This window comes from Oenanthe melanoleuca, chromosome 11, assembly GCF_029582105.1.
Source record: "Oenanthe melanoleuca isolate GR-GAL-2019-014 chromosome 11, OMel1.0, whole genome shotgun sequence".
NCBI classification, from domain to species: Eukaryota; Metazoa; Chordata; class Aves; order Passeriformes; family Muscicapidae; genus Oenanthe; species Oenanthe melanoleuca.
In genome coordinates this window covers 18,300,843-18,324,164 of record NC_079345.1, presented here as the reverse complement: position 1 = coordinate 18,324,164, position 23,322 = coordinate 18,300,843, and the positions used below count along the sequence as shown (strand labels likewise).

Sequence of the window (23,322 nt, the reverse complement as noted above, 5' to 3'; positions counted from 1 at the left end):
TCTGAATTAGAAAATTTCATAATTTTCCTATTTGTAGTGATCAGAGCATGCATTGATTGTGATGGAAAAATAGCATGAAGCTAATAATTGTTTTCTTTGGCTTTTGCAGGAAATGCAAGAGAATGTGAAAAAATGTAAAAACTTTTTAGCTACCCTTATAAAACTTGCTTCTCATAATTCACCATCTCCAGAAACGTCCCGCAATGTGAAAGCTCTGGTTCAAGATTTGTTGGTAAATACCTTTTATTTTGTCAGTTATCTATTAAACTTCTTATTTATGGATGCTGAAAACTATTGCTTTGATCTTAACAATTCTTTTGGCTGTAATGAAAGGAGTTGGGCTTCATCAAAATGCAATATTCTGTGTGTTATGTGTATTATGTGTTAGAGGCAGACTTTGTCTTGGTTTTTGAAAGGGGAAATGCAGCAAAGAAATGTGATATTGTCTGTGAAAAACTTTGATTTAAAAGTAGTTGCTATACATTTCTTTGAATTAATTACCAGAGAAATCTGTATATTTTAGACAAGCCTAAGACCGTTTTCAAGTATGAGCCGTTCAACAATTGTATTCAGTGATGACAGTGAAAACTTGTTATAACTTTTACAGACTTGAAAAGAGCAGAGGTAACTACTTAGAGTATTTTAAGTAAAGTACCAACAACACACATGTAATAAATATATTTACTGAAACTTGGTTTGGTTTCTCTGTTGTTCTGTATCAGACAGGAAGGCTAATTATTATTTTTATTACAACCTGAACTTTTAACTAATGATACTTAAGAAGTATCATAAAATGCACCCAAGTTAGAATTAGCTTGAATTACTACTAAATAAATGACTGATTCTATATTTGGTATGTGTGTATTTTGTAAGTATACATACAGATTAATAGAGAAGAAAATTTTATGTCTGCTTATGAGCATGCTTGATATAATGGCCATGCTGTACATACATAGTTATATATATATGGATTCTGCAAGTTAAATTGTACCATCAGAATTGGTTTTGGAATTACTACAAAGGCTGACAAATTTTATATTTGTAAGGTTACATCAACAACCTGTTGTTGTTTTCTTTTAATTTCAGAAAAAGAAATGACTATGTAAATGTTAGCAAGAGAGGGGAGTCCCAAAAGAGACTTGATTGTTTCTGGGGCCTCATTTTGAGTTAAGTTGTGCATCCCCAAGGGAATTCTCTGAATTTTGAGTGGCATGTTACATATTTGAGTTCTTGGCAGGAGGATCTTAGATAGGAATTAAGGGACTTCAGCTCTGAGAGTTTTTGATGTGGCAGCCTGTTTAGTTAGAGAGACATGTGTATACAGTAAGTGGGGAAGAGACAACCAAACAACTGAACTGAGATGTTGATGGTTTTTTTTTCTTCACCCTGAAGGATGCAAAGATTGATCCAGAAGAATTTACAGGCCGCCTTCAAACAGAGCTCAAATCATCTCCTCAGCCATATCTTGTACCTTTCCTTAAGGTAATGTGAATATTGTTTGGATAAATTTATTTCAGTGCAAAATTTCATTACATTAAGTCTTAGAATAACCTTTTTTATTAGTGTTATCTTCACTGGTCTGGAGCAGGACTACACGTCCTTTACTGGTAAATGCTCCCCAGTTCTGCCAAGATCTTCCTGGCTGGAAGTGTGTGCAGGCTCCACCTGTGTCAGGCCAGGCAGGTGCTGCTCACAGCCTGAGTGGCAGTGCTGAGAAACAAGGAGTTCCCACTGGAGGGAGACCTCCTGTGTTTGGAACCTTGGCTGAGTTTTACAAAAATGAATTTGTCATCCAGAGTTGATTTGGAGTTCACAGCTTGAGTATCCCTGATCTAGAATGCTGCAGTAATTAGATTTAAAAAAATGCCAAAACAAGCAGTTACTCCCTAGTTTGGAAACCATCCATTGGCTATTCTGTCATGTGCCTTTACTTTTAGAATTAATATACTTTTCTGTGGTAGTAAGTAATTTTTTGTGAAGAAGAAAAACATTAATATCTCAAAGTGTCAAGTTATTTTTACAGAATGCTTCAAGAAATTTAATAAGCTGTTTCCATACAGTTTTTCTAATCTCTGTTTGGGTCATTGATAACTTTCAATCCACATGTAACAGTGATTAACATGTAACAATGAAAAACTGAACTGGATACAGTGCTGCTTAGATGATTCTTCTTCTAATCTGGAACTAATCAACAGTAGAATTTCTAATGTGATACCAGATAGGTTCCCACAATAAATCTAAGTTAGTATATGCGGGGGTAAATTTAACTTTTAATTGGTTCTCTAAATCAGCTACAATAACTTCCATATGCAGGATTATATGCAAACATAAAAAGCATGTTTAAGTCCCAACAAAACCACAAATACGATTTTTACAGTATTTTTGGTCTAGTTTGAAACTTCTCTGTTTAAGGCAGATTTTCTCTCTTCTCTCCCTGTGACTTTGCTTCAGAACTTCTGCTCCTGTTTTTACAAGTTAGCATTAACTCTTGTTTGTGGCTTTTACTCCAGTTACTTCTAGCATCATGATTAAGTTTTGATTTATATCCTTTCTTTGAAGTCCTTTCTGGGCAGCAGGCATTAAGTTTCTAAATCAATATTAGAAGTTTAGAAAGAGCTGTAGGTTGGGCTAAACACTGTTGCATTCTACAGCTGCCTGGGGGAGAACTTCAAAAGAAAACGTCTGCCACTTAAAATGTAAAAAGTATGTTCAGGAAGGTACAGTACAGCCTTTTAGAAGTATATTTTCCTTGAAATGGTATGAACATGGAGCTTACAATAGTATACTTTTTTAATCCACTCATGATACATTACATTACTTCAGAAATAATACAATAAGCAGCTACTGCTGTAGAGCACCAAGAGTGAAATCATCTGGTTCTAGGTACTGAAGGTGTGTTAGGAGGGGTAAATTGGTGCAGCTTGCTGGGAATAGGGTTGTTCCATGGTTCTGCCTTTTCTGCTTCCATTTCTTGCCCTTCCAAAGACCCAAGCTTCAAGTACTAGATAGTCTTGAGAAGAAGAGTGTTATATTTTTCTGCTGCAGTAGAATTAAGAGCACATGAAAATCTACAGTGTTGCTAAATCCAAATTGAAAGCTTACTAAAAACTGAACTTTCTCATACAAACTATGTTAAATCTTAGTTCTATTTGGTGAACAGGCAGTTAGTAAAATTGGGAAGCAAGAATTCGTTTAATTATGTTTATAGCAAATTTCAAAATGCTTTTTATCAATGCGCTAAGTTTGATGTTTCATAAACTTTCTTCTGTTTGTAGAAAAGTCTACCTGCACTGAGACAATCTTTACTGAATAGTCAGCATTTGGTTTTGCAAGGCCAGCCGTCTCAGCAGTCACTCCAGCAGAGCAAGCTCTCACAAGTTATACCTCAGTCTGCCTCGGCAAGCATCTCCTCTGTTGTCACCACGCAGACAATAGGAATAAGGCAACCAAACAACATTTGCACAGTCTCTGTATCAAATACAGTGCAGCCTCCTCAGGTTAAGGTGGTACAGTCAAATCAGAGTTCTCAACTGGTAGGTACTGTAGTATAAAAAAGGATTTCTTAATGAACTGTATAGCAGTTTTCATTGTCACTTTCATTGCTGCTTGTTTGGGAAAATTCTTCTTTGTTCGTATCATGTTCTGTGGTATGTGGTAGTACCTCATTTTCAGTTGTTTCACATGTATGCTCAACCATTACTTTAGATCAGATTATTAACATTTATTTAAGGAAGTGCATTCTTGGTCTTTTTGTCTGCAATAGAGTGGTTGTTGTATGAGCACAGTGGAATTTGACAGAATTACAAATGTGGAACAGAAAGCTTTCCAAGATTTACAGGCAAGAGTGTAATGTTGAGTATGTCATTAGGTATGCTGCTTTGCTTTCAAATTAAAATTAACTGTCTCATTTTAAACTCTTCTGCACATAGTTATAAAATCTTGTAGAAGAATAGCTGTGCCGTACCAGGATGTTTTGTTTAGCAATAATGCCATTCTGTTACTCACTGAACTGTATCTTTGTTGTGCATAGTGGAGTGTTAAATGCTTAGAAATCATTAATTTCAAAGGCACTGTCAGTAAGGCAGCTGTACAGCCAGGTTGTCACTGAGAGCATGGTGACTTAATCTTGCTGTTACACAGGATCTTGTGTGTGTTTGCACTTGTAATTAAAAGGTGTAAGGATTTTTACAAGGCCTTGGGTTTATAGAGGAGTTACTACCCTTTGTGAGATTTTCCTTGTCTGTGGTTTCTGTGTATGTGAGTGAAGTACTTCACTTAGGTTTCAAAATCATATAGAGAGGTTCCAGAACATGTGTCAAGTTGGTAGAAATTTATATTATCAAGGTCGAGAAATGCAAATGTGATAATGTAAAACCTTCAAATGACCTATCCTTGGGTTTATAGGCTCTGTAAAGCATATAAATAATTTGTAAGGTGTGTGGAGAGAGAATATTTCTTTTGCTTTAATTTAAAAGTAGCAGTGCAAAGTCTGAAAATACCTGAGCTGTGTCTTGAACCTTACAAACACTCTCTAGTGGTTAAATTACTAACTTTAAAATAAAATGAATATAATTCAATACCTTTAGCAAGCATAGTTTTAATGTGTAAGAACATCTTGAATGATAAAATTTCTGACTGTCATTTGTAATACACACAAGTTGGGTGTTTCTCACCTTAACTCAGCTGCTTCAGTGCAAGTCCAGGCACTTTCTTTCTTTTTCTGGGATGGCTTCTCCCCACCCTGTCTGGATTGTTGTGTTAATTAGGAAGGTTTTGCTTGCACTTTCTGTGACATCTCTGATTTGTCCATGTTTGGTGACTGAATGGACAATAGCTTTGGCTCTTCTAGGCAGAAGAGCAGAAACGTGATAATTACAGGCAGTAGGTGGAAAAATTACTCCTTGTCCCAGGTTAAGCAAATTTCTGCCTGCAGCTGATAGATTGCTTACAGGTAGAAAAGTCCATGGCTAGTAAGTCTGGCCTTATCTCGTGCCACAATCTGAGGCTAACCTACTGCCAAGTAACATGGCTTTTTCCAGTGCTGTGCAGCCCATCTCAGGTGCTCCTGTGCCCACTAGGCAGGTTTCACCCCACCTTTTGAGAAACACTTAGGTAGGACAAAAATGGGTAAGACCACAGGAATTCTTACTCTAATGATGATAGTTCTGGTGGAGTGTTCTCTGATTGGGATAAATCCAGATTTCTGGGAGAGGCACGTTCTGCCTGTCTCATGTCAATGGGTACTCTAAGCAAGCAATAATCCCTATTATATATAAATAATAGGGAGAAGACATTAAAAATCCTAATTTATTTGCTTTTGTGTGAAACTGTCTTTTCATATTTCTTTTAAATTTGTCAGTCATTAGTTAATGGAATCAAACGTCACACTAACCAGGCACTTAATGACCCTCAGAGTGGTTCTATGCAGACAAAAGCACCATCAGACATCAAGAATTACTGCATCAAAAAATCTTAGCAGAGCAACCATCAGCTCAGGTGCCAAGCAGACAACACAGCAGCAGCTCCATATCACCCCAGTAACTGCTGATAAGTATTGATTTTTTTGTAGTGACAGTGATCACACTGTCACAGTTCTCAGAGCTCCCCGAAATCAGAGCACAGAGCTGCTGGCCATCTTGCCTTGGACTTGTCCAGAAGAGGAAGATTGCAGCTGGCTTGCCTGAGGGTAGCCAGCACTGATGGAAGAACTGGCTGAGCTCCAGCTTTTCCGAGCCTGAAGCTCATTGGAGAGAGTTCCAGCTGGCTTTGCAAACTGTCCAGCTGCAGAAGGGCAAGCTTGTTTTAGAATGTACATCTTTTCATACCAGCCAGGTTACAGTAGTCCAGTTTCCCTTACAACATGAAGGGTCTGTTAGCTGTTCCTTCCTTTGTTTTTTCTGTTTCTCAAAGGTGTCAGCTGTGGCAGTGCTTTCTCCAGTTGTGCTGAGCTAACTTGCAGCATGGAAATCCTGTGTACACTGTCAGCATGCAGCACAGCTTGCACAAAGGCTTTGAAATGTACAGTGTTAGTGGAGATGAAACAGGAGACTTTCAATCTGTTTTGTAAAGTACTGGAATCATGTTCCAAACTATGAAAAACTGCTTTATAAAGCTAGATAGTGCTACTTCTACATAAAGAAAAGAGGAGCAATCTTAGGCTAATATTTTATTGATGAGACACTAATGAGATAAGCCAGCAATCAGTTTTTTTTAATTGTTCTAAGGGCAATGTTAAAAATTTTTCTGAATTGCCATTCTTAGAATCCATGTGCTCTGTGTTGCTTTATATATGCAGACATTTCCTGTCTTGTTTTGGATGTTGCAGCAGATGAAATTTGTATGAATAAGAGAGATGTTTTTTATTACACATTTTGAGGTTGTAAATAGATTGATGGGTGGCAGAGATGGATTAGCACTTAATGTATTGTGTTGGCACTGACTGTATCACAAGGAGAAAGTACTCCTGGAGGTTAAAGCCAAGTATTAAACTTGAATGATGAAAAATCCCAGTAAGAAAATCAGTGATCCATCTTAATTAAAACAAATTTAATTATTTACAAAGCTGTGTAAAGATTCATGTAGGTCTAGAATTAGGAGGGATGTATGGAAATACATCTGCACCATTACTGCTGCACTAATTGGGCACAGTGTCCAGAGGGTTGGCTCTGCCATATTCTAAGTTACTTTAGAACAGGATTTGCTCAAACATTTACTGACACTTTCCCTGCACTGTCATAGTGTTGGAGTCTCTCAGAGTTGAGCTAGAGTAATGGATTTTGGAAATTAGATACAGCAGCAGAATAAGAATTATGTTATATGGGGATGTTCTGCTTGGCTTATTAATTCTCCACTGGAGCTTTTCTGGCATCACTTTTCTGTTCATGAATGAAAGTTAATTTGTACACATTTTAGTGAAATTTTAGGAAATCATTTTCTTTTTGTCTTGTCTGCAAGGCAGCTTAGAAATGGAAGAGTAATAGATGGCTGTTTGGATAAAAGGAGTATTTTCTATTAATTGACTAATAAAGATTAGCCACTGACGTGGAATTTGGTGTGCAGTAAAATTTAAATAAAAATAGCTGTTTAGCAGTAGATATCTGGGATCCATTAACAGGAACAAAGTCTATATTTGACAAATTGTATGCCTATTTGAAACACAGCCTAGTGGTTTTCTGAGTTATCATGGACTTTATTTTCAGAATTTTGTGGGCTGTACCTTAGTGTAAGGAGAATATTGTCACTGATTGCTGTTTGGAAACCAATAACAAAAGGCCAGGCTTAAAAGCAAAGATTAAAAGAAGAGTTTAAGGGAATTGAACTCACATAGCTTGGTCAAACACTGATTATAAGGGAGAATCCATTTTTTGGAACAGACCAAGATGGTATAAATATGAATATAACTAAATAAAGTAGGATTTAGGTAGGATAGAAGGCAAAATATCATTAGAGAGGATATTAGATGGTAGATCAGGCTCCCAAAGACAGTGATGAAAAAGTCATAATTGAAGACACTCAAAAGTAGACCATTTGACCATTGTAGGAAGAATGTAGGTATAATAAATTGAGGAGCAGGTGGGACAAGTGATCTCGTGGCTTCTGTTTTCTTTTTCTTCATTTCTTTGTTGAAAACCTATACTCAATAGAATAATATTGTTGGCATATTAATATTAAAATTTATGTGCTGAGTTTTTAAATAGTCAGTTTTTATTTGGGAGGAAAAATGATTGCTTATGCAGATTTTGAGGCACCATTGAAAAACTGTAGCTGCAGTAAGCAATGGTAAATATGAATTCCAGGCCCATAAAAGCATGAACATTGTAAGTTAATGCTGCCAGATTACATGATAGCTGAGGTTTGATATGACATTTATCTTCAGGAGTGAGTAGACTGATAAATCACAAGTGACATAGCCACAAGTGAGTTAGCAAGTGTTTACTCATGAGTGAAGATAAATGTCATATCAGACCACAGCCATTCTGAGTTTTATATGTTTATGCATGTCTTGTTTCTTCCTTCCACAATATCTTTTTAACTTAATTGAGAGACAAAAATGCTTGATAAAGGGTATAGTTTTTCAAATTTTTTTTTTATTTTTTATTCTTTGCAGAAGCTCTTGTTTACAGTGTTTTTGTCTTTATTGCTGCACTTGATAGGTTTAAGCTTTTGGATCAGATGCTTTTGTTGCAAAGGGTGATTTCTGTGAATTGAGCCAGGTTGTTTTTGCAGCCCTCATCAAGAAAAGATTGGAACCTTGTGCATCTGCACTGGTCCAAGAGATTTGCAAAATCCTTGTCCTCAGAAGCTTTAGCAATGAGTTCTAAATCTTACTGTCCTAAAGGAATTTTCCTTTCAAGGGTTTGTAGGTAGTGGCTCTTACTTCATCTTGCCTCTCTTGTGCAGGCATGAGAAGGACTAATAACTTCTTTTTCTGCTTCTGTACATTTGATGTGCTTTGGCTGGATTCTTTCTCAGTCTGTATTTGTTGGTTTTGTTGTTGATTATTAGTCTGTTTTCTTGTCTATAATATGTTCTCTGTCCTGCAATAACTTACACAGTGGAAGGTGTCATGGAATGATTATCATCTTCTGGCTTGAGATTAGGACCAAAGAGAACCATTACTTTATTCTCATAGTTTCTAAGTCTACACTTTTTGAAGAAAACCCTTAAGAAAAAGAAGAGTATTTCATCTGTCACCTCTTCATTATTCTGGTTATCAGTAGTGTGGTTGTTGTATATCCTTTTTCTGTCTTCGTGAGCCTGCTGCCTTATGGAAGCACCTTTGTATAAACATCCCTTTTTCAGCTGTGCAAATACAGTCAGCTTTAGCAAAGGGCAGAGTAGGATCTGCAGTGCTCAGGAGGTGAGGAACTGGTCTGGCAGAGAAGAAAAATGGTGAATCAAAGTGAGTGTGAATAGTGGAGAGAGATGACAAGGGGAGAAAGGCCAAGATGAAATAAAGAGAGAGGGACAGTACTTTCTATTGAGAGAAATATACATCTTACTTTGCAGAAAAACGCTGTTTTATGGAAGAAAAATGTAGGTAGCTGTTCACACTTTGCATTTGGTGAAGCAATGCCATGACTTAGCTGCTTTAGTGTGTTCCTTGAAGAGCTCCAAAGTGTAGCAGCCTAGGACATGATTCTTCAACTTCAGACAGATAAATTGAAGAGGAATAACTAGTATATGACAGTTCCTGCTGTCTCAACACTGTCTTGATCATAATTTTGTTTGGTAATTTTGACATTTTTTAAACTCTGTCAAATCCAGGCAATGACTAAATCACATTCTATCTTTTCTATTTTCTGTGCCTTTGTTGTTCTGCTTTTGTGCTTGCTGTCTTCAGAGGTGTATGTACATAATTAAAATGTTTCCCTTTTTAGTGGAGGTGGAATGATGAGCAGTTTCTGTAAGCTCTGAAGACTTTTGTATTTTGCCTTGTTACCTTTTGTGATTCAGCACTCTTATAAAATCTGTGATGGTGTGTTTATGGACACAGTGCTGAAGGGTTGGAAAAGCCTCCTGGAGGTGTCTCATGCAGCCTCCTGCTTACACATTGGGATGTCTCCCATGTGACCAGTCATGTTTTGAGTCTCTTCAAGAAGAAGTTACACAGCCTCTCGGGGCAACCTGTTCCAGAGCTTGCCCACACTTACAGTAATTCTTTTTTCTTATATTACACTGGAATCTCTTATATTCCAACTTGTGTCTTCTGTGTTATATCCTTCTGCTCTACACATCTGAGGGAGTCTGACTCTCTCTTCTCTACATCTTCCCAGAGGTGATTGCAGCAGCACAAAGATCTCCCCTTTTTGAAGGCTGGAATAATGTCTCTGATAACCTTGGTGTCCTTAAACTTCTGTATCTGCTCTCTCAGTGTGGGTCAGTGCTTGTGAACTGATCAGTGGCATTCAGTTTTAATTCAGAGTATGGATAGATAACATGACATGGAGTACACTTGTATGTGTTCTTGGTCTGTGAGAAATAATTTAAATTAATCATCTCCCCAACCAGCTTGCTAGTACACTTGTTCATTGTCTACAACTTTCAGGTCAAGCTAAGGACTTAATAGTAATGCCTGTGCTGTTGGGAAAACAGGCAAGAAGATTAGAACAGTTTAAATTATCTTAATTGATGAAGTGGAGTGTGGCTTAGTTACAAATTTTTATGCAGGATCCTCTGATTCATTGCCTGCAAAGAATTTTACTGCAGTTTGCCTGCAAAGAAGCTACATACTCTGTTTCAGAAACAAATTGCTAATGTTAGTTCCTTAATGACTTCTGGAGATTGCATCCTGTTGAAATATCTCTTAAAACTCCAGTATAGAAACTGGGATTTAGTGTAAGATGCTACTCTGAGCTCTAGAGCAGTTGTTCTTTCAAGAGAGTGCCTGTTGCTGATTGGTGTCTGGATGGAGTTTAGGATGATGATTTTGGTCTCTGCCCCTTGGAAAAGTTTGTTGCACAATAATTTTCTAGACACTGAGGTCCTAGAACAGTACTTGCCAAAAGACAGTTTTTGGAATGTATTGGAAGTAAAGAGAACATTGCCATTTATGTCATCTTAAATGGTTAAATATTGTCCTATCTTTAATGGTGCTAGTGGCTCATTCTGTAGGGTATTCACATGAACATATTAATCAAGGGAAACAGAACTTTGCTCTGAACTGTAGAAGTTGTCTCACAGAGAGAAAAAAAAATAGTTGCAGAATATTGCAGTAATACCAGGTGGTAATATGTCCAGAGGTCCCACACATCTCCTTTATGGCCTGGTTTCTGGCCCATTAAGGTGCAGCAGCTGTTCTTCACTGTTCTCTGAAAACTGATCCAATAAATTTGTTGTAAAAGTGGCAACATTCTCCTTTTCCATACCAGTGTATGTTTTCTTAACATGGACTAAACAACCAAAACAACACTTGTTGATGTTTCCTGTGCATCAAAGTGCAGTTATATTCAACTTCTTTCTATTATTTTCACTGACCAACTCTGTTTCTTTCCTGTATGCATGGTAGATGCTTTATTCTTTCCCCTCCGAGTGTAACTGTTCACTCACTGTCTTGACCAAGTAAATTTGTATCTATTTGCTCCATTTCTGTGCTTAGTACAAATGATCCATTTTCCTTGAATGTTCATAGTTGAAGCTGAATCCTTAATCTTTCTTTTTCTCTATCTGCAAGGTGGTTATTGTTAATATTCACAGGTTTATTACAAATTTTCGACTCTCTGTATTTTAGGATGTACAAAATGCAGTTTTGTAACTTCAGAACAGCCCTGTTTGTTTTTTCTCCAGAATACATCACAGATCTCTCATTCCTCTTTTCTTGTTTATATTTTTCACCTGTGTTCCTTCCAGATTTGGAGCTCTGGTTCCTGCTAATGGAAGGGTTTCTACATTGCTCCTCCTCTACTTTTGTGTCTCATTTGCAGATGCTGTTTGTCCTTTCCTTTTCTCCATAGGTTGCTTTTCAGTCAGAGACTTGGCCATTTGTTGTGCAGCTCAGTGAGATGGTTTTAGGTGCTGTTTGTGGAGTGCTGCAGTGTGGGGCTGCCTTCCAGGGGGGAATGCTGCATCCCTGTAAAGGTGGGAGGCTGGGGGCTCTGCAGGTGCCTCTCACAGTGGGAGGAACTCAGCTGTGCCTGGGAGTAGCACGTGGCTGCTGAAGTCACCATGCCTGAGTTGTGGTTGGAATTTTACTCCAATAGCTGTTTGCCAGTGTTTTATTTTCAAAATTCATTTATGGGTTTTTTTACAGCTCTGCAGCATCCACACATCTTTCTGAATCTTCTGTTCATTATGTCTGTGCCTGCCTTGTCCCTGATCATATGAGTGTACATTTTGCTGGTGATTAAACATGACCCTTGAACGTGTTTTCTTTTTGATTTGTTTTGTTTATGGGTCAAATTTTAAGTTTCTAAGCGGGTTTAAGTTTGTGGAAGGATTTCAGAACCTGAATTAGTAGTAAGTGAAACCTTGAGAATATCACATTAGCATTTAAAAGATTCATAGTATATAATCACCACAAAACTTGGTTTGCTTTCTTGTGTATATATGACTTTGGAACCCATAATATTTTAGAATTTATTTTTAGTATGTTTTCTTTAAAAAGCATAGATATTTAGTGCAAGGGCTAATGTGGATACCACTACAATTATTGCAGCATTTTCTTCTACAAGACTGCTTTTCTTCCTAGTAAAATTTCTGAAGACAAAAGTCTGAATATTGATATTAACCTTATGAATTTGAAATATATTTTTAGTGAAGGTTACGAGGTATGACACTTGTGTCGTATATTATTTAATTTTTTTTAAAAGCATAATGACAAAAGAGGTGTATACACACACACACAACCACGTGCATTACATGAACATGACTTTTGTCACCAGCTGGTTGTGCTTGTAGAGATCCACATGCTTATCTTGGTAATGACAGGTATTAGTGTATTTACGTTGTGTGTGTTTGTGTATAAAGAGTATAATATAAGTATACTTTTCTTTAATAATAGCAGATTATCCAGTCAACATCTGCTCAAACTGTGAAACGAACCCCTGCTTGCCAGACTACCCAGATTAGGATGCCAGTGGTAATAACTCAGACCATTAGACCACAAGGTATGGGTTTAAATGTTTTAGTGAGATTGTTACCTTTGTATGAATTTTGTTGTAATTACAAACGAGTAGCATGGAAAAACGTACAGTGTTGACATTGGCAACATTGTTGGCATTTCTTTTTACCTCATGCTGGCTGAAGAATGCATGTTTTCATGTGCAGTTTCCAGGTGTTTCGGACCAACACAGTGACATGTTTTGAAACAAGCTTAGGACTAAACTCTCCCATGTTTAGCTCCTTACTTAGCAGTTTGTCATGGGAAGTTCTAAACCAGGTCAGCAACTTGGCTCTCACTGTCCTAAACTCTAACTCTGGGCCAAGAAAGGAATCCTTAATTTTCCTGAAGCCTAGTGGACTCCTCAGTTTAATCCTCTGACTTGGAATTCATACTCCTGAAGCAGAGCATGGTAATCCCTGTCTCTGCAGCTACAGAGGTCAAGGTGGGAGCCCTAGAGAAATTTCTCAAGCCTCAAATTGGTTTTCTGTGACTCCTGTGAGTTTGGTGAGGTCAGAGCTGGCTACAGAAAGCTGCCATGTGGTTTGTACACACCTTCCCCATCTGTCTGTGCACAGGTGAGTTCATGTCTGGCTGATGCTTCCCACTTTCTAAGAGCATTCTTGAAGCCTCCTTGCTTCCTAATAAACACCCATTTGTTCCTTTCTACCACTGAACTTCTTGGGTTTTATTTTTCCTGGATATGTGTGAGAGTATCTTATTGGATGTGGGCATTTACATGATTGAGGGTTTGTAATGGAATACAGAGCTTGTCATCTTCTGGTGCAGAATCAGGAACCAAACTAGTTTAAATGCACATAAAAGCTATAGCTGCCTGCTTGACTTAATTTCTTGGTCATTTCTGTTCTCCTTGGGAAAAAAAGCATCAAAAATGTTTAATAGCAGTTGATGTTTTTCTTGCTCTGCTCTCCTAGGGAAATCCAGAGGTTGAATGGACACAGAGACCAAGCTGTTGCTGTAATCCTGGAGGCTGTTTTCCAAGTTAGGAGGAAATACAGTTACTCATCATAAAATGTGTTTGTTTGATAGCATTGATACTCATGTCCTGAGTTTAAACATGTCCATGCATCTTATAGCATGAGCTTTCACTTCTGACTAATGTGTCTGAGAGTGAAGGCAGATTCCATTTTTTTGCTCGTTCAGTCTCCAAGTTGTGGATGTCAACAGCGTGCTGAGAATTTGCATGATACTGGCATCTGTCTTTCAAACAGAAAATTCAGAATATGAGTTTATTCTTGATAGCCCTTGATCAGCCAGTGCAATGCAACTTAATTGGCAGTTTGGCTTATGGTAGATGGTTTCATAAAAGCCAGTTTGTGCAAGATCCTACTTTCTGGTGAGCTTATTCCAATTAACAGGTTTGGTTAAGCCCTCCAGTATATTGTTTTATTTACACAGATTAAACAAATAAGAAAAGGCATTTAGAAAACATCCCAGTATAAAACCATTCATCCTGCAGCTCACATCTAGGGAGCAGTCTGCCTGTGTGCTAGCAGCACTGCCAAGAGTGCATCATTGTGATATATTGTTAAAACCTTTTACTGTAAACACCAGTGTAATGATATTTTATACTGACCTAGGTATTCCTGCAGGAGGAGATAATATACTGGAATAGGACATCATCTAAAAAAAAATTACAGTGGCATAATTTTGTGGAGCGTGACTTGTTAAGGGTAGTTACCTCAGAACTGAGCTGACCTCCACAAAGTGCTGCATTTTCCTCCTTGACAGGAGTGAATCTCCAGATGTGTAATGCATCTTCAATACACACATGTGAACAGACTGTAATGCTCCTTAGAACAGAAGTGTAGATAAAACTGGCAGGCCTTAAAGACTTTATATAAATAAAATTGCTTCCACACCAGTGGAAGTAACACCATTGTTACTGCATGAAAAATTCCCACTCCTTTACCAAAACACTTTACTAGTATACTAATTAGGTGAATTCCATCTTATGGATGGAGGAATTGAGCCAAATAATAAAATAATTAACTAGAGTATTTGTTGTAGCTATTTAACCAGTGCTGAAATACAGCTAGGAGTTTATAAGCTCCTAAATTTGGGCTTATTTTTCTAGATGATGGTAATTAAAATTTGAAGCAAGGATGCAGTAGTGAAAAGACTCTGTATGTCATTACCAATCCTATGAAATATCTAGGCCCACAGGTGATTTTAATTTTCAAAATATGCTCTGCCCATAATAAAAATGGATGTTTTAGGCATATTTTATGTCTAACCCTTAGTCATGCACAGTTGTGATTTATTTAAACCAGAAAACTTAAATGTCATCCCACAACTTACATTCACTTTGCCCGATCCATTAAGTTGAATTACATATTCTTGGGGTGAATGTGAGACTTAATTCTTCCATATCCATATGAATATACATGTTTTGGGGGTGTTTTTAGATCAAAAGTTTCCATCTGTAGAAAACAAAGTATTGATACTGATTCCAAAGAAATACATTCTAGAGGAATGTATTTAGAGGAATGTTGTTACTTTAATTTTGTCATTGCAATGATTTTCAAGGTTAACACTTTTTAAATCTTCCATATCTTAACTGTACAAAGCAGAAATCTGCTAATTGTTATTATTGTATTATTTCTTTCCTTCCTTCCAGTTCACTTAGTAGAAAACCTTTCCAGTAGTTCATCTGAAGTAGATAAATGAACTGCCTGGTCTGTGAACTAATGTGGTCTGTGACATCTCATGGACTTTGAATATTCTGATGACAAAATATTTTTATTCCCCAGGCTTGAGCCTGAAGTTCTAAATCTGGTTTTGGATTTGCTAATGTTGAGAGTTCCATATAACAGTTTATTTATATAGACTGAGAACTCAACAAACACTATCAAATTAGTTGCTCTTTAAGATCATATGTTGGAATTGATGAAGACTTTGGAAAAAAAAAAAAAAAAGTAATGCAGGACTCAGTCAGAGCTAGCAGCTTTGTATTAGCCAATAAATGTTCTTAAAAGGATTTATTGGATAGTTGTGTTTCAGGTTTTTACTATTCATGAAAGAAAAATACTGTAACTCTACTGAGGTTCTTACCATGCCATTTATGTGCCACTGAGTCACTGGGGTGCAGAACAACCTTCCCATCCTTCTCAGAGTCTCAAACACTTCTGTAATGCTCAATAAAATGGAGGGATACACAAGAGAGAGGTGAGATCTTTTACATCAAGTAGATGTGAGTTATTTTTATGTGCCAAAACACAGGTGGGATTAAAGGAAAGCCAAAAGGTAGCCCAGGGAAATGTTTGGGCAGTCATGGAGAGCCTTCTCCAGGTTTCATGTCAGAGAGGAAGTTGGATGTCTTTAATTTACTCAATGTCCACCCAATTTTGGCCCATGTAGAAAGCCTTGTTTTATTTGTACTTCAAGACTTGTAAAGTCTAGATACAGACATGAATTGGTTTTGAGTCATTGTTTCAAGGTGAGAAAGCAAAAGACAACCTTTATGGGGGATGTGTGTCAAATTCGGTGTTTTTTCTTTTCATGCAAAACATTTTAAAATACACACAGTGCTTTCAGCTCTGAAATATATGTTTTTCACTGCAATAAAGAACAATTACTATATAGAAAATATAAAAGGCATAGCTAATATCCTGAGTAACTCTGACTTTTAAGTGTTTGTATTAAGAACATTTCAAATTTGCCTTCTTTATCCTGTACAGATTATCCAGAAAAGTGGTTTACTGGCTATTGCAAACACACTTAAAGCCATTATAAATATTATAGCTCCTAATGGCCAATGGTTTTCAGTTTTGGAATCTTCACTGTTGTGTAAATATTGAACAAATTGTAATGTTAATATAAATTTTGTATTTTAAATCGTTCTTCTTCAGCATATAGTCTTTAAAAATAATAACTTCCTTTGTTTGCAATTTACAGACAGTTAAATTTAGTTCCTGGACAGAAGGTTCTTTGATGTAAATTGTCTAAGACAGCTCATAATAACATTGCTTGGTGTTTTTCAGGCACAGTAGGGAAGGCACCAACAATACAAGCCAGTAAAAGTCCTGGGGGCTTTGGTGTTCAGGTCTCTGCAAATCAGAAAAACAAGCTGAATGACCCTGGAGGTGGTTCTTTCAGGTAAAAAAAGAAAAAATAATAATAAAAAAAATGCAGGGGGGTGGCTGGGGGGTGGATCTGAAGTATAAAACAGAATTTAGAGTTGGTGTAACACCAGAGGGCAGTCTTTTACAATAATTCCTGTCTTTTTTTTCCTGGGATTGGATAGCAATTTTCATACTTAATTCTATTTTTTAAAAAGGGGACAAGATCATGACATATCTTGAAGATTTTTCTCAAAATGCACATTTTAGTGTTTAACAAAACCGTAAATCTGTGGATTATAATAAAACTGCTGCTGAATGGAATTGTGTGCACAAGGATTTAAAAGAATCTGTGGTTGGTGTTACGCATTGGATTGTGCTGCTCCTGTGGAATGTGTCTTGCTGGGAAGATGCTGGAAGATGCTCTGTGGAGCAGCCCCTCCTCAGCCAGGGACACTCCCAGGGGCCTGGGAGGGGATCCCTGGGATGGGGATGGCTGGTCCTGGATTTAAAGGGGAGCCTTTGCTGTACTGAGCTGCCTGTGCTCCCTTAGCTCACCAGGCTGGGTGTTTGTGAGCCCCTGTAGGAATCAGCAAAGTAACAGTGATGCATTGAGCTGCTCTGCCAGTTCTTTATACTCCAAACCTTTATTTATATAGACTTGGAATATTTTTACTTTTTGTAGCAAAAAGCAAATTTTATGTTTACTGCTTTTTGCTCTCGCTGACGCAATTTTAGTTGTGTTAAAATATTTTCTTTCTTTATTGAATGACAAAATATTCCTAGATTTTAATTTTCATCTGGGATTCTTATGTTGCTCTGACATAATCAAACCACTAATTAATATTCAGGCTTATGTTTTTGCAGGTGAAGTAAAAGAGAATTTGTAGCTCTTTGAAATATCTCTGCTTTGAGGCATGTCAGTATTGCAACTAATAGTGGTAGTACTTAGTATTAATCTGGAAGCAAAATCATTCCATTTTTTATTTTCCAATGCTTTTGCCTCCCACTGAGTATTTAAATGAATTAAAATGTCTGTTGGGTTCAATTGTACTGTCTTAATAAGTATTTTTTATGTTTGTAAGCAACATGAGCATTTATTCTTCGTTAGTATAGCTTTCAATTTTACATACACCAAAAGGGACAGCATTTTTTTAACTGGATGTTGTAAACTGTGCCAGGATTGATTCTTGCATTCACTTAGTTTATACATAGAATATATTAGGTTAGCTGGAATTGTTAATTTTCCCTTGGGGAGAAGCAAATGCTCAAGGCACTGATTGATAAATCAATAAATCTTTAGTGAGTTTGGTAAATAAGCTGTCAAGGGTGTATGTAATTTTTCCTCTAGAGAACAAATTTTAGTCAGAATGAATGTGTTTGTTTCCTTACATTGTTTTCGCCTTCAAAATAGTAAGACACAAAGCTGCATTTAAATAAGTCCATAAAACTGCAAGGATTTATTAAACAGCTGCAAAGATCAAGCTTTTTCCTGATATCTTAACAAAGAATTCAGTTGTTTGCATATTTGCATTTCAACCCCTAACCTCTCCTGAGGACAAATAGATGTCTGACTATTAAGCCTAAAGGCACAGAGCTGGAAATCTGTATTAATCCTCTGAATGCTGACTAGTTTTCCTCAACATTCCCAGCGTGTGTGAAGAATGTGTTTTTAGCCAGAAGGCAAACTGGCATCTAAAGCAAAGCAAGAATTTTGAAAAATAGTTGTGTTATGTATAAATTTATTTTGCCCTTAGTGTTTTATTATTGCGTATTTGTTTCATTATTTTATATTCTGTTTTCTTTAAAATAACTTATTTGAGCTTTTTGCTTTTTTGAGCAAAGTGTTGGTCACTAGAAACAGAAATTTGAACTTCATTTGGTTTTTTTTTTTCCCCCCTCTATTCTCAACTGTAGGAGATACAAGAATTACATAAAAGATCTAGCAATTGAGAATTTTGCAAATTGCAGCTATGCCTTTAAGGTCAGCATTTATTAATGAACTGTAAGACTGCTCACATGAGTTACTGTTATGGTATCTGTTCTGTGATGCAGAGTTCTCAACCCAAGAGTTCTGCAAGGTGAAGCTGTGCTTGGGACATTTTAGGACACCTTTTTGATATTAAATTTGTTGTTGCTGTATTTTTCAGAGAGAACTACAGCCCCAGTTAGTTGCCTTTTCAACTCTGTTAATACCTAAGGACAAAAATTTGAATTTCATTTTTAGTAATTTTTCTGTTTGTTTTGCAAGCAGAGGTCTAGACTTGAGTTTGTACCATAACAGGCCAGCTTGAGGTTTCTGTAGCTGACAGAAGCAGAAATCCCACTCAAGTCTGCAGGATCTGCATATTTGTCCTGCTCATCACCTGGTCTGGTCCCCTCAGAGTTCCAGTGACACCAGCTCCTTCTGATGTGAAAGCAGCAGGCTCTCAAGTGGTTCTCACCCACAGTTCAGGTAGTGGCCATTAAGGGAGCTGGTGGAAACATTCACTCCTGATGTTGAGCTAGAAAAATTTCATTTGGAAGGTTCAGCCTCCTGCTTGGACTGGGGCTGGTCCATATGTGCTCTGCATTTCTCCAGGGATGGAGGTGGATGTTTGTCCTCTTGTGTTATCCCAGCATTTCCAAACTCTGCTGAGCAGGCTCAGAAGTGCACAGATCTGCCCCTTGGTGTGGGGGTGATGCTGAGGTTGGTGTGCCATAGGGTGCCAGGTAGGCACGTGCTCCTTCCTTTTCACAGAAACCTTTCCTTTTCTGAAATGGTATTTCCAAGTTCCATCTGATCTTCTGGAACTGGCAGTGTCAGGTTTTATACAGCCAGTGTTGATGGGGTTTGTTTTCAGAGATGGTTCTGTGCATCTCTGAGATCATTTGAAGCTGATCTTAGTATCTGTGTTTTATTCTGCTGTCTGGCTGCATTTTGAGGTAAACTATGTGGAAATAAAACAATTGTTTTTAGACCTCCCTTGTATAGCCAAAAAAAAAGTCTCTTGTCTAGTATTTTATTTAAATTTTTAAAAATAAAAGTTTAACAACATAAGCAAAGAAGCTTGCCCTTGAAGTGGTAGAATGCTCATGTGGGTGTTAAATGGATAATTTCAAAGTTTTCACCTCAAAATGGTGTATGACAAAACCTTGCCCTTAAAGTTTTTGTTTTTCCAAATGAATATTTCAGGCTTTAAGAGGATTGTGATTTTTCCATATATTTCAAAATAAAGAAAAATGCTAATCATAAATGTGGTCTGTTCTGTCAGCCTTTTTACTTATCAGGGAGAAGATTCTGCATAGACCATAAATGAATTGTGTGGCAAAGCAGTATTAGGGAGGCATTTCAAATTATAACATGAAATTCAGAATAAACATTATAATTAATGTGTAAATGGGATATTTGCCATTTTAAAATATAATACAGTAGTGGCTGTTCCAGTGTTCTCAAGTCACCATTTATATGTCATGTATTGTTGTTAATCTCTGACTGTGTGATCCATGGAATCTGTGGGATGTAGGGACTTTGTCCTAATGACTTTATTTCCCTTCTAAGAGAGAGGGGAGTCAATAGTATAATGTTGTCTCCATTGCTTTGTGCATTCTTTTGGCTTGTTTGGGGATTCAGTATTGCAGTTTGGGACAGCAGTGGCTCAAATCTGACAAAGCACATGAGACAGAAAAACTGCAATAGTGCAGTTAAGGTTTGTTCATAAAGAAAATGTCACCAGTTTTTTATAATGGCTTGTCTTGGTTTAAACAAAATCTTTGAAACCTTTCACAGATAACTCTGCAAATACTTTGGGTTGATTGTATGAGTGTTTATAATGAAAAGGAGCGGGAAAATTGTTGCAAGAAGTTGAATAGAGGAGGTAGAATTGGACTCTTGGATTATTTTAAAATGCAGTTTGTATTTGGAGGGAGTTTGAGAGCTCATGCTGTCTTAAAAACACCATGTGTGTTGTTGGAATGTTAGATTTATCCTATAAGACCTAGAATATAATTCAGTAAAACCCAGAAATATTTACTGAAGCAGTTGAATTAGGACAGGCATAGCCATATATGCCAAGAAATATGAAACTCTTAAATACTGTGCTCTGATGAAAAAGGAAAGATAGACAGTAATAATCAGTCTAGGTGACCACTGGATGGCATCTTTGTTCCACAGAATGACTTCTGAAAACTCTCTTATCTGGGCTTCAAAGTTCACTTTTATAGGAAACTGTTCAGCAAGAATAGCAACTCTCTTTATAGATAAATGTATATTTCAGTATCCAAACATTTTTAATTAAGAAGTTCCTCAAAGTAAGGAATACTGTCACAAAAAAAATGTCCCAGCTGTGATTAATGTATTTCTTATTTGTCTTCCATGTTGTACTGAAATAAAAAGGATGTACTTGCAGACTGTAGCTGAAAAAGAAAAAGGATGTACTTGAGATTGTAGCTTGCAAGTGTAAGATAGAAGAAAATTATTCTAGGTGTCCAGGAGTTACAGTGGTGGTCTTTGTAAGTGCTGTTGCATTGGTTTTGATAATTTCATTGAAACGTAATTTGTGTCCAAAAGAGTTGTCTAGTTTTATTTCAGAAAATACTTGTTTATAATGTGGTCACAGACCTGTACACTGAATTAAATTTGGAGTAGGCAACTGCTAAGGAGAAGGAAGGTAAAAGATCAATGGTACTTTCCTCAGCTATGAAATAGAAGGAGAGAGAAGTACAAACTCCTCTTAGAAGTTATGTTCTGGAAGTCAAGACTGCTGTCTTGATTTTTTTTTTTAATGGATGATTACTTGAAGGAGATGGAAGTACCTCTGTCCTGGCAGCCTGATGTGGAGATACAGAATGAGACTCTTGGTGCTGCTGGCCAGCTGTGCCCAGCTGTGCTGGCTGTTGGCTGGAGGGCAGGACAGAGGGGCTGGGTGTGACCCCTGGGTTGGTGTTCCAGGCCAGCTGTGCCCAGCTGTGCTGGCTGGAGGGCAGGACAGAGGGGCTGGGTGTGACCCCTGGGTGGGTGTTCCAGGCCAGCTGTGCCCAGCTGTGCTGGCTGGAGGGCAGGACAGAGGGGCTGGGTGTGACCCCTGGGTTGGTGTTTCAGCAGCTCCTGGGGCTCAGGCTCACCCACAGCAGGGTGAGGGCCCACATCACTGCATTTCAGCTTTATTTGGAAATTCTGGGTTCAAGTCTCTGTTCCAGAAGCTTCTGCTGTTTTATGTAGTTGGAGTTTGTGTTCTGGTGTAAGAGCCTTGATAGGAGTTTGATTGTCCCATGGTTTGAGGCTGCTGCATTTGGGCCTTGTGACTGCTGGGTGATTCTCATTCTGTTTCAGCATCCAGGTTTTAACCTGACAAAATCTTGGTTTCTTTCAGTTTTACCTGCAGTTTTTCGTTTGAAGAATTACAAATGAGTTTTGTAATGGAAGTTTTGGGTTGGTCCCCGAGTGTTTCAGTTGGTGTTGGGGGCAGTCCCAGGCGTGCTGTGTGTGGGCACAGAGCCAGTTCCCCACTGTGGCCCAGGGTCCCTCTGTGAGCACCCTGTCCCCACCATGGCAGATGTAAAAGTGACAGGATTGGAGGGATGAGGCAGCTCCCCTAGGAGGAAAGGCTGGGAGAACTGGGATTTTTCAGCCTGGAGGAGAGAAGGCTCCAGGGTGACCCAGCTGTGCCTTTCCAGTACCTGAAGGGAGCCTGCAATAAAGGTGGGGAGAGACAATTTACAAGGGTGTGGAGTGACAGGACAAGGGGAAATAGCTCCAAATTAAAAGGGAATAGGTTTACATTAGATATTGTATTCTAATATTAGGATATTAGGAAGAAATTGTTCTCTGTGAAGATGCTGAGGCCCTGGCACAGGGTGCCCATACAGCTGTGGCTGCCCCTGGATCCCTGGCAGTGCCCAAGGCCAGGCTGAACACTGGGGCTGGAGCAGCTGGGACAGTGGGAGGTGTCCCTGCCATGGCAGGGATGGCACTGGATGAGCTTTTAAGTTTCCTTCCAACCAAACCATTCTGTGATGTTGCAACACTGTTCTCAAGAATTTCATTTTAAGACAAGAAATCAAGTGCTTAACACTCCTGGAAATTAACAGAGCCTCATTTTTCTAGATTTTTTTCTGAAAAGCATTGTAAAATTTGATTTCCCCAAATACAGGTCCCTTCTTGACATCTTCCTATGAAAGAAAACAAAACCAGTATCAACCAAACTGTAGTAGTCTTCCACCAAAATTGTCTGCTGTAGTGCAGATAACAGGAAAAGTATGGGAGGAGGGGGTAGGACCTAGATTATGGGTTTCTGGATTTCCCTCCTTTTATTCTTACTTGCAGCTATTGGTTTTTACTGTGGGCATTAAACTTGTTATAAGTGACAGAGTATTTTAGGCTGCATGGGACATCACATATGTAACAATTTTTAAAAAATATTTTAAATTAAGCTTGTGTTAGTTTACTTTATACAGTAATAGGAGTCTGGACTTGAATGTTCTTATCCATATATATATATATATATGTTCTGAAAATAATATTCTCAAAGGTTGTGTAATCACTCTGGAATATGTTGAAATAGTGTTTGTGTCAATAATAGCTGTGAAACAGAATGTGCTAAATCCAGATGGCTGTTTCCACAGCTCTGAGTCATACCTCAGACAGGTAAAGATGCTTGGGAG

At 37.8% G+C, this 23,322-nt stretch overlaps 1 protein-coding gene across 1 annotated transcript in view; it reads left to right on the top strand.

Moving 5' to 3' along the window:
* LOC130257746 (transcription initiation factor TFIID subunit 4-like) overlaps positions 1-23,322 on the top strand; it is a 144,720-nt gene that overhangs the window by 19,655 nt on the left and 101,743 nt on the right. Inside the window, exons 5-9 of the mRNA XM_056500566.1 lie at positions 110-232; positions 1,393-1,482; positions 3,276-3,533; positions 12,500-12,605; positions 16,603-16,717. Of these exons, the coding sequence (XP_056356541.1) occupies positions 110-232; positions 1,393-1,482; positions 3,276-3,533; positions 12,500-12,605; positions 16,603-16,717 (692 nt within the window). The remainder of the gene's footprint in view (positions 1-109; positions 233-1,392; positions 1,483-3,275; positions 3,534-12,499; positions 12,606-16,602; positions 16,718-23,322) is intronic.